The 11,948-nt window shown below is 49.2% G+C and overlaps 1 protein-coding gene across 1 annotated transcript in view; it reads left to right on the top strand.

Moving 5' to 3' along the window:
- SIRPB2 (signal regulatory protein beta 2) overlaps window positions 1-5,707 on the top strand; it is a 56,136-nt gene extending 50,429 nt beyond the window's left edge. The window contains exons 4-6 of the mRNA XM_013007864.3: window positions 2,792-3,133; window positions 3,711-3,776; window positions 5,447-5,707. Coding sequence (XP_012863318.2) covers window positions 2,792-3,133; window positions 3,711-3,776; window positions 5,447-5,544 — 506 coding nt within the window. The 3' untranslated portion in view covers window positions 5,545-5,707. The remainder of the gene's footprint in view (window positions 1-2,791; window positions 3,134-3,710; window positions 3,777-5,446) is intronic.
- The last annotated feature ends 6,241 nt before the right edge of the window (window positions 5,708-11,948 follow it).

Below are 11,948 nucleotides of genomic sequence, written 5' to 3'. Positions count from 1 at the left end.
TCAATTGTGTAAAGCGCATTTGTACATCGTTTCTCAAAACATTTTCAATATTCTTTGCCGGCACCATAATTCAAATGCGTCACTTCTTCTGCAGTCTTTCTTACGCAGTGTTCAACTTTCACAACCACACGCGACCTTGGAAAATATCATGGCTTCAGTCAGGTGCACCTTAGTCCTGAAAGTGACATCCTTGCTCTTGACACTTAAAGAGGTCTTGGGCAGCAGGTTCGCCCAACGCAGCGTGTGGTTCATCTCCTGACTGCTGCTGCCGGGAGCTTTGGTTGTGGATCTAAGCAAGATAAAATCTCTGACTTCAACCTTTTCTTTGCTTTTCATGACGTCACCTATCGGGCCAGTTGTGAGGATTTGGGTTTTCTTTACATCGAATTGTAATTCATACAAAGGCTGCACATCTTGATCTTCATAGGCAGCTGCTTCAAGTCCTCCTCACTTTCAGCAAACAAAGGTGTCATCTGCATATCGCAGATTGTTAATAAGCCTTCCTTCAATCCCGATGCTGTGTTCTTTTTCTTTTTAAAACAAATTATTTTTTTGTCCTTTTTGTTTGTTTTTGTTCTTTTGTTGTTGTTCTTTACAGCTTGGATAGTATGGAGAGAAGATACAACTCTGATTCACACCTCTCCTGATTTTTCACCATACAGTGCTCCCCTGTTCCATTCACACAGCTGCCTCTTCTCCGTTCACAGGTTCCTCGTGTACACTTAAGTGTTCCGGAAAGTGACCTCCCAAGGTCATCTCTAATTGATTGAGATCCACACAGTTGAACGCCTTTGTGTATTCAATAAGACACAAGTCAACATTTTTCTGGTATTCCCTGTGTTGATCCAAGATCCGTCTGATGTCAGCAATGATATCCCTTGTTCCACGATTTCTTCAGGACACAACTTGAATTTCTGGCAGCTCCTCATCAGTGAACTGTTACAATGTGATTTCTGTGTGTCCCATCTGGAGAAGTCCATATATATGTTGAATGATATTCAGCAAAATTTTACTTGCATGTGATATTAATCATATTACTTTATAATTTCCACATGCTGTGGGGTCACCTTTGTCTGGAATGGGTACAAATGTGGATCTCTTCCAATTGATTGGCAAAAGTAACTGTCTTCCAGATTTTGGGGGGGGGATAGACTAGTCAGTGCTTACAGAGCTTCATATTTAGTTGAAACATTTCAACTGATATCCCATCAATTCCTGGAGCCTTGTTTTGGGCCAGTGCCTTCAGGACCATTGGTTCTTGATCGTATGCTACCTCTTGAGATGGTTGACTATCGACATTTTGGTACCGCGACTCTGTGCTCCTTCCATCTTCCTTTGATGCTTCCTGCATGGTTCAATACTTTGCCCTTCGAATCTTATAATATTGAAACTCGAGACTGGACTATTTTCTTCACTTTTGTTCAGCTTGGCATATACTGAGTGTGTCCTTCCTCCTTGGTTTTCCAACTCCAGGTCTTTGCACATTTTATTCTAATACTTTGTCTTTGCAAGCCGCCCTTCGAGATTTTCTGTTCAGCATTTTGACATCATCGCTTCTTCCATTTGCTTTAGCTATTTAACGAGCGAGAGCAAGTTTCAGAGGCCCTTCTAACATCCGCTTTGATATTTTCTTTCTGTTCTGTTTTTGTTTTAATTGGGGGTTCTTACATCTCTTATCACAATGCATACATGTATCCATTTTGTCAAACACATCTTTAAATATGCTGTCTTCATCTTTTTCAAAAGATTTTCTTTCTACCTGAGCCAGTGGCATCAGCTCCTCATTTTTCCCCTCTCTCTCCCACTCTCCCTCCATCCCCATACACCCTTGATAATTTATAAATTATTCTCTCTTTTTTCCATGTTTTATGCCTACTACTGTGTCCTGTCTTTTTAATGATCGTTGGCTTTCTTCATGAATAATGTTCTCAATGTCCTCCCACAACTCTCCCAGTCTTCCATCACTAATGTTCAAACATCAACTCTGTTTTTGAGATGTTCTCAACAGTCAGCTGGAATCTACACACGGTTGCCTTTGAGCTCTTGTGAACTTGTTTAATTTTCTCCAACTTCAACCTGAACTTGCATGTGAGCAATTAATGGCCTGTTCCATCATCAGGCCTGGCCTTGGGTTGGCTGCTGATACTGAGCATCATCTCTTCCCAAAGATGTAGTCCATTGAATGTCTGTGTATAGTCACCGTTCCTGTTTTGGGGAAGAGGTGTTAACCTGCAGTGGTATGAATGGTTATCATAAGTTCCCAAACTTATTCGGCTTACTGCTTCCTTTTCAGAAACACGATTTATTCAGAGCCCCTGGCAATGAAAGACGTTTGACCATGAAAGTGCACAGTCCATAACCCGGGGTGAAGTGGAGGTGTCTGCTTTTGCAGCACCCCTGGATCACCCTAGCACCCACAGGGCTCAGCATCGCCTGCTTTGGGAAACACTGGGCTAAGTGCTGGGGGGTGATTTGAACTTGCCCAGAGATGCCATAGAAGGCAGTTCTGTCAATCTGCATCCAAAAGGCCGCAGTTGGGACAATCTCTGCGCACACAGAGTCACCACGAGTCAAAATCGGCTTGATAGCAACGAACAACAGCAATATCATTGGCCCGTAATAGCTACTGGGAAATTCCTTATGAAGTCCCGATGACTCAGTACATGACGAAATGCAGGAAGGAGTAGCTGAGTGGAGAAATTAGGGGACGGGAAGGATGCTCTGAGGGAGGCAATGAGTGGATGATGGAGGAAGGGAGGCAATAAACCAAGCATCCTCTCTTTGGTTTCAGGAGCCGGGGACCCGGAGCCCGACCTGCGGATCACACAGCCTCAGGAGTCCGTGTCTGTCACCACGGGAAGCAGCGTTGTGCTCAACTGCACGGTATTTGGCAGTGGTCCCCCAGGACCCATCAGATGGTTCCGGGGGACTGGTGTGAGCCGAGAGGCCACTTACAACTTTGAAGGCCTCTCTCACCCCAACGTGACAGCTGTCCGGGCCTCTGGCAATGACTACAGCATTCTCCTGAAAGGGGTTTCCACTGACAATGCAGGCACCTACTACTGTGTAAAGTTTCAGAAGACAAGCAACAGGCAGTACATGTCTGGCCAGGGCACCAGGCTAAAGGTGAAAGGTGAGACAGGAAATTCGGGGGCCTGAGCCATGGGTTGGGGGTGGGGGTGGGGAGGTGGGGAGAGGCTCACAGGGAACTTTTCACCAAACCCCACACAGGCTCATTCTTCTCAATCTCAAACCTTGGCTTAAGCTGTTCCCTCTGCCTGGAATGACTTCCCTTCTCCCTGGACCGTGCCTACTCATCCTTCAAGGTCCAGGGTAAATGGTCCCTCTCTAGGAAACCTTATCCTCCCGCAAGTGTTAGCCTCCCCCAACTCTGGGCTTCCACTGCACTTAGGATAAGCCACCAAGGAAGCAACAGACAAACATCTACTGGGTGCCTGTGGAGTGGCCAGCCCTGCGCTAGCTCCTTGATGGAGACGAGGAAAGAAGGGAAGCTCTGTCCCGAACCTGGGGATGTTTAATTAGCAAGTCTTAATAGTCCTTCGATGAATGGCAAGGTGGTCTTTCTAGCCCTCACCCCAACAGCAAGGGAAGACTCAACTGGGTGCCCCCAAATTCTAGGACAGAGGCTCAGGAAGTAACAGGCAGGCTTAAAAGGGGAGCCGTGTGAGAATGTGTCTCTCCCTTTGCAGCAAAACCCATTTCTTCCCAAGAGACAGACAGCTCTAATGCTTCTCCAGTCACGGAATCTTCAACAGGTGAGTGCACCTACTTCCAGGGAAGTTCATCAGCCCCTCACAGACAAGGTGGCCCATAGTCTTGACCTTGGGAAGGGAGCAGTCCCAGTCTTCCAGTGACTATACGCCACCAAAACAGTTTCCAGGTGTTGAGTAAGCCAGCTTCTAACATCCACGGGGGTCCATAGGAGCAATTGTGCGGTTATAATATAGAGAGATCATAGTAAAGTCATGGAAGATAGAAGAGAGAGTGAAATAAAGGAGTCAGACACATTTTATGGTAGCATGCTCAACTCAGGATGACCATAATCTCAGCAGTCAGGTCTGGGCAGAGTGGGAGGATGTGGAGGGAGGAGAGAGCATCTCTTCCTTATTTCTGACCAAGGCCTATATATATATAGGGGCATGATTACAGGTGACCACATATGTCACAGGAAGGGGATATACAAGATGGGCGGACCCTAGACTCAATGTGGCAGCCTAACTTTGGTCATCCTTGAGTGGACTTGACCTCCCTGGGCTCTCCTTCAGGGAGACAATCCACTATCCTTATCAGAAGGGAGTGGGCCCTACGTAGGGTGGGACAGACTGTACAGTCTGATTTCTCTAGAAGGCTGATAATCCTCAGGGAGAATAATCTCTGACCTGCTTTTGTTGACCTCCAAGTGTACAGTTGTTTACCAGGTATAGCAAGCAGCATTTTAGGTTTGGCATATATTTGGGGAAGATGACTTGGGAGAAATCTTTCTGTACCCCACACCCCAGCACCATGTCAACTACAGAACCAGAACCCAGAGAAGCATTTTAAAATTCAAAGAGGAAAGAATCTTCTAATGGCCAGCATCATGCAATTGTCCCATAGGCAGTTTTGCTTGAGAGGTAGTGAGCTCCCCATCATTGAGACTATAGAGATGTGCGATGTCTGGAATAACAGGGCTGAATTACATGGCTTGGCAGGGAGACCTTTCTAGCTACACGATGGATGGTTGGGTGGTTGGTTGGGTGGTTGGCTGGTTGGGTGGGTGGTTGGGTGGTTGGGTGGGTGGTTGGGTGGTTGGGTGGGTGGTTGGCTGGTTGGGTGGTTGCTTAACTCCTTGAGTCTCTGACGCTGCATTCCATAGACTTGGAAGCATTGCAGTCTGAGAGACATCCACACAGCTTTGTGTGTGGGCTCAATGAGATCGCTCGTGCCAAGAGCCCAGACGAGTGCCTGGTGCACGGGGTGAACCCTCGGGCATGGAGGGAGTCAGGAGAGCTTCTCTGACGCTCAGCCCTGTTTACATCACACTAGGGAGCCAGACTCGCTGGGTCCCATCACTTCTTGGATACCGACGGCCCTGGGCCTCTGTCCTCCATTGCAAAAGTTAGGCCTCTACTCCATGTAGGATTGGCATGAGGATCAGATGGCGTAACTGGGAAGAGGTTAGCTCCCAGTCAAACTTAATTTCATTTTAACCAGCGGTCAGCCGTGCTATCAAGATGATGGCAGGTACAGGTGGGACATTAGATACGTCTTAGCTGACCCAGGGCAGGGAGAATGAGGGGAGTCTTCATTCTCCTTTTCCAACCCAGAAGGATGTGGTCCTAGAAGTTATGCAGTATCTGGACCAGACTCCACCCATGGGACATCCCCAAGGAGCACCAAGCTAGGGGTGGTGGGTCCCACCTGAGCCCTCCCCTCTATTCCCCAGGCCTGCTGTCTACGGTCTTACTCGTGGTCCTGGGACTGAAGGCAGTGACCTTGGTTGCCCTCCTGCTGGCCCTGGCAGCCCGCCGAAGGAGCCCTTGATGAGCAGCCTTCAAGATCCCAGCTTCCACGGAGCTGTCCCTGGCACACCAAGCAGCAAGGGTCAGGGGTGAAGGGTCTGTCCTGTAGGGGTGTCTTCTGAGATGGACAGGAGCCAGGCTCTCCAACCACTTCTCTGCCTCCAATTCCAGACCTCAGATGCCCACCAGGCCCCATGATAAACTTCCAAAGCCCTGTGTCTGGCTGCAGCTCTCCTGGTGAAATTCCTTCTTGGCGTATCTGGCTCTCTGCTATCTGAGTGCACACGCCCTCCTTGTCCTTCAAGGCTCAGCCCACGTCGCTCCTCACTGCCCAGGCTCCTGCTGCAGCCTTTCGGGACCATCCTCCCCTTTCTCCGTCTCCTCAGATCTTCCCTGTCCTTCCAGACCCACCGAGAGTGGGGCCCTTCCCAGGAGGCTTCCCCGAGCATCTCTGAGCATGAACAGCGCACCCCCAGTGACCTTGATTGTCATCCTCTCTCCCCCTTCTGTGTGTTTTCCTCCCACATGTGTCCTGCAGGGGTGGCCCTAATAGTCAGAAAGTGGGTTTGGCAGCTATAACAAAGACCTGGCATAACGGTGGCTTGTGGCCACTGGGGAGTCCCTGTAGGTGATGAACTTTCTTAGCTACTCATCAAAACTTGGCAGTTTGAGTCAATATTACCCTCACATGATATTTGGCCCTGGTGGCATAGCGGTCAGCAGTTTGGAACCACCAGCTGCTCCTTGGGGGAAATAGGAGGCTCTCTACTCCCATAAAAAGAGTGTACAGTCTCGGAAACCCACAGGGGCAGTTCTAAGCTGTCCTATAGGGCCTCTCTGAGTCAGAACTGACTCCATGGCAGTGAGTTTGGTTTGGGTTTGTGGAGACGTGGTTTTTTTTTGGTTGGGGGGGGCGGGGGGTGCTACCGCCCTCTAGTGGGTGGAGGCAGGGATGCGGCTAACCAGCCTACAAGCCACAGCACAGCCCCACATGCACACATCAGAGAGGACGCACTGATCCACAATGTCAACGCAGTCCCTGGTTGTGTTAGTCTGAGTAGACTAGAGAAACAAACCCATGGACACACATATGTGTATAAGAAAGAATTTTATATACAAGAGGAATTGAACATTAAGAAAACATCCCAACCCAGTCCAGTCCAAGGCCATAAGTCTGATATTAGCCCATATGTCTGATACCAATCTATAAAGTCCTCTTCAGACTCACAAAACACATGCAATGAAGCCAAATGCAGGACGATCACAAGCCAGTGGGTAGAAAGTCTTTGGGTCCGGGGGCTTTGTAAGCATCTCAGCGCCAGCAGGGGTCTCTCTGTGGCTTCTCCGGCTTCCGAGGTTTGGTTGCATCCATGTGACTTATCTTCTGAAATGTCTCCCAGGGAGTAGCAGAGAGAGAGAGGTGTCTTCCACCTCCAAGGAGGAAGTACCTGAGTTCCCAGAACTCTCAGGGGAAGACCACGCCCACACAGAAGTCTCATTGGCTATCTCCAGATAGACTCCACCCCTCCACTCTTAATCCTTAAATTTAATCCTTAAATTGACAATTGATTAGGCGACTACCACACTGGTATAGCATGCTTGGCTGCTAACAAAAAGGATGGAGGTTCGTGTCCACCCACAGGTGCCTTGGAAGAAAGATCTGGGGAGCTACTTCCGAAAAGTAGACCATTGAAAACCCAAGCGCGGAGGGCCATGAGGGAGAATCCACTCATCTGCACACGATGGGGGTAGCAAAGAGTCCGCGGTGATGAGGTTGAGAAGCCCTGGCCCCGGAGTCAGACGCCTATCTTCTAACCCTGAACCCCCCACTCCCTGGCTGCGAGCCTTTACCTAACTCATTTCACCTCCCAGGACATCCAGGGTAATAAGGAGCGCTTCTCAGTATCACCTCAGAATCGATTCAACCTGCCATTTTCCTGAGGGTCTGTTCTGTGCTGTGTGTACTGTGTCCACTCAACAGGTGCGACTTCCCTTCCCTCTCTCCATGCAAGCCTCTATTGGTGCCTGATAGTTGGGGGTTCATTTGAACATCATTGTTTATAACCAATAGAAAGCCCACTTGGAAGGAAAAAAAACAGGCCAAAGGGAATATTCATTTGGTCTGAGGATCAAAAAAATCATTGAATTATCAGCCATCAGAGAAGACTGCTGGGGTAGGCTCCCAGAAGAGGCAGGTCCTACAGCCTGGGGCCTGGAAATGTTAGCCTCATCTGTCACGAAAAGACTTTGTAGGTGTGATGAAGTCAAGGCTTTTGAGACGGGGAACTCTCCTAGAGGACCCTTGTGTCCTCAACATGTAGTGACACCTGTCTTTAGGAGAAAGATACAGAGGGAGAGTGAACACGTGGCTATGTGACCTCAGAGGCAGAGATTGGAGCGCTGTGGCCAGAAGCCAAGGAATGCTGGCAGCCTTCCATTTACCCTCCACCGGACACTGAAAGAGGCAAGGAACAGAATCTCTGCTAGAGATCACTGTCATGATCCCAATTCTACCTTACAAATCTGGCTAGACCAGAGGATGTACACTGGTACAGATAGGAACTGGGAACATCGGGAATCCAGGACAGATGATCCCTTCAGGACCAGTGCTAAGAGCAGCGATACCGGGAGGGTAGAGGGGAGGTGGGGTAGAAGGGGGAACTGATTACAAGGATCTACATATAACCTCCTCCCTAGAGGACGGACAACAAAAAGTGAGTGAAGGGAGATGTCGGACAGTGTAAGATATGACAAAATAATAATTTATAAATTATTAAGGGTACATGAGGGAAGGGGAAGTAGGGAGGGAGGGGAAAAATGAGGAGCTGATACCAAGGGCTTACATGGAGAGCAAATGTTTTGAGAATGATGAGGGTAATGAATGCATAAATGTGTTTGACACAATGGATGAATGTACGGATTGTGATAAGAGTTGCATGAGCCCCCAATAAAATTATTTTTTTAAATGCCGTGTTTGTAATGATTGGTCACAGTAGCCCCAAGAAACTAACATGGCAAGGAAGCATGGAACTGGGTCTCCCAAGGATGAGAGGTGGTTCCCCGCTCTGCCCTACCAGCCTCCCACCTGCAAGGCCCTATTTGACCCTGGTCCCTGCCTCCTTGATGACTTCAGCACCCCTCATCCTGACTCCACCCTGGCATCAGTCGGGCCTTGGCCACACCCACCTTCCTACGTCATTCTGATCTCTGCCTGGTGATTGCCTTTGAGAGGTCTCCCTCCATCACTCCATCCATCGTGCCCGTCCCATCCCGCTTCCTTCCTGAACGCAGGCCAAGCTTGGCGCACCGCATGGACTGCCACCGCAAAACGATTGTTATGTGTGCACCTGTGTGTGTAGGAATTGTGGGAGGGGAGCGGGGGGCGGGGTTAAGAGTAGTGAGTATGTGTGTGTATGTGAGTGTGGAGTTGGATGGGCTGAGTGTGAGTGGGGAGGGGGGTGTGCGTGTGCAGTGAGTGTGTGTTTACGTCCTTGGTGTGTATTAGTGGTCCCCACTAAATTTTGAGCCTCCCTGAGGGCAGGGATCTGACGCGTCACCACGTGGCCCCTTTTCAACAAGAGATTGAATGCTGGCTCTGTGCCAGGTACTCAGGATAAGGATAAGTGGGCTGAGGATAAGACAAAGGAGCCCAGCCTTCCCAGAGCATAGATCCAGCTGGAGAAGACAGGGAATGAACAGGTCAACAGAGATGGGACGTGCCCCAGGTCATGCACACCTAGGGCAATAATACTGCAGGTGAGGGTTAGCAGGCAGGTGATTTTGTTAAAGGTGCTCAGAAGAGGCCACACTGATAAAGGAATCGTTGAGCTGAGACTCAAAAGAAGGCAGGGAGGGAGCCCTGCAGGGGCCTGAAGGAAGAGCGTTCTAGATGCAAGAAACGTCACATGCAAAGTCCCCGAGAGGGCATGTGCTCGGCCGAGGGCAGGAATAGCAAGCTCCAAGTCCAAGTCTTAGCATCCGTTGAATAGATACAACTCAGAGAGACCCTCTCGACTGGGCAGCTTGACAGGGGCAGACAGCCTCACCTTTCTTCCTGGTCACCAGGAGCGCCAGGCCAACACCACGAGGAACCCTGAAAGCTTGGTGGCCCCCTCCCTCTGGACTGAGCATTTGGGGATCTCAGGGTCCAGGCCACCTCTCCTTGCCCAAACACATGCATTTTATGGAAATCTTGAAATTGGGTCTCGAGGGGAGGAGCTGACACCAAGGGCTCAATAGAAAGTAACTGTCTAGAAAAGAGTGATGGCAACATATGTACAAATACGCCTGATACAATTGATGTATGGATTATAATAAGCATTGTGATAGCCCTCAATAAAATGATTTTACAGAAGAAATTGAGTCTCATCCTGGTCAAGCCCCAAACCCCTCAGAGCTCAGGTGCCTCCTCTCTACGCTCAGATACCGACCTATCACCTGGAGGATATTGTATCTTTCAGTCACTCCCTCCTTCATTCATTCAACAGTGAAACCTCAGGGGTCTAACTCAATTTATTCCAGATTCATGTTCGAACACGGAAAAGTTTGAGAACAGAACATATTCCCATAAGAAATGATGGAAAACCAAATAATTGGTTCTGAGGCCCACACATTCCACTCATCCATTCGTTTTCCAGGACTTTAAGTCATGACAGAGGCTTCTAGTCTTCTTGCAGTTCACTGTTTGCATACGCCACTGCCATCGAGTTGATTCTGATTTATCCAAATTCACAACATCATTTCCACCTCCTTGACAGTCTGGGTTCTTTGTTCCGTGATTAGCAATTTCACACTTTTCGCTACATTAGCCACTTTCCCCCCGACCTCTTTATTAAAGGATTATTGGGGGGGGGGGGGCTCTTCCAGATCTTATAACAATCCACACATCTATTGGATCGAGCATATTTGTACATATGTTGCCATCATCATTTTCTAAACATTCGCTTTCCATTTGAACCCTTGGTATCAGCTCCTGGCTGCTTTAATCACTCCCCCCCCCCTCAAAAATGTTGATGATGTCGACTCAGCGGTGCTGTGTCCCGCCACCAGATCAGACAAGTGGCAGCCAATTCCGATGGCCCAGTGCTGGCTTTCTTTCAGCCTCTCGTGTTCTCACAGGTCTCCTTCTCAGACTTACTGCTGGTACCGCTAACTTGCTTTCGAGCGCGTTTATGACATTTTTATGCAAGTAAAGCACACCAAAGGGCCCAAGGACGAGTGTTCCAGGGCACTAACACAAGCGCTGCGTGTTGTCTGAGCAAGCGCAGCGCTTAAACTGAAGCGCCACCCCTTGATGTCGGAGGCTCACACTCAACTCTCAGCCAGGACAGGTTTCACTCAAGGCGGATTTTCGGTTTGACTACCGAGCAAAGTTATGAGCGCCAGGCAGATTGGGTGAACCTTGCGGTTCAAGTTGTCGGACGTTTGAGCTTGAAGCTGTTGGACCACTGAGGTGTGACTGTACTTGTTAAGTGACCACTTAATGCCAGGACTGGGCGGGTCATACGAGATCCAACAATGGCTGACATGGGCTGTGGGCTTGTGCACTTTGTGTGGCCTCCCATGCCTCCCTCTGAGGCAGACACTGTGGGGAGCCTGGTTTGACCGATCAAACTGAAACTGACAGATCATCTAACCAAAGTCATCCTTAAAAAAGAAGAAGGAAAATTCACTGTCATCGCGTAGATACCGACTCATAGTGACCCTATAGGACAAGGTAGAACTGCCCCTCTGGGTTCCCAGCACTGTACACTCTCCAAAAGAGTAGAACACCTCGTCTTTCTCAAAGTCATACAAGCAGCAAGGTCTGAGTTACAACAGCCCACAGGCTGAGTCCAGAGCTGGACTTTCCATAAGGTGACCAGACGTCCCGCTTTTGGCGGGACAGTCCTGATTTTTGGAAAGAATGCACGACAAGCTAGGGAACGGTCTATTTGGTCCATATAGACCAAATTTTTAATCAAGAACCCCCCTCTTCCCCACCCCCCACCCCGTCAATGGTGTCCCGCTTTAAATCTGGTCTCCTTAGTTCCAGAAAAGCCCGGTGTTGTGCTCGGCAGCCCCGTAGTGGTGGAGACAGGCAAGGTGCCTGTCGTCCCACAAACCGTGGCCGAAGCCAGGAGGTGAACACCTAACAGGATGTCACCAGGTACATGCTTGGGGACTTGAGCCTGGGGACCCAGGAAGGCCTCCTTTAAGAGGGGCACCTAAAGCACACCAGCCTGACTGACCACGAGGTGTAGAAGGGATCAGTTATCAGACATCAAAGAATTTAAAATCATATCAGTGGGTGCCCACTCTACTGACACAATCACTGAAGACAAACGTGTGCATAAGCAAATGTGGTGAAGAGAGCTAACAGTGCCCGGGTGTCAAAAGATATAGTGTCTGGGATCTTAAAGGCTTGAAGATAAACAAGTGGCCATC

Source organism: Echinops telfairi, unplaced genomic scaffold (genome assembly GCF_000313985.2).
Source record: "Echinops telfairi isolate 266 unplaced genomic scaffold, ASM31398v2 ScPeMD7_5592;HRSCAF=6446, whole genome shotgun sequence".
NCBI lineage: Eukaryota > Metazoa > Chordata > Mammalia > Afrosoricida > Tenrecidae > Echinops > Echinops telfairi.
Note: the sequence above shows the minus strand (reverse complement) of the source record. Positions and strands in the feature narration are given on the sequence as shown.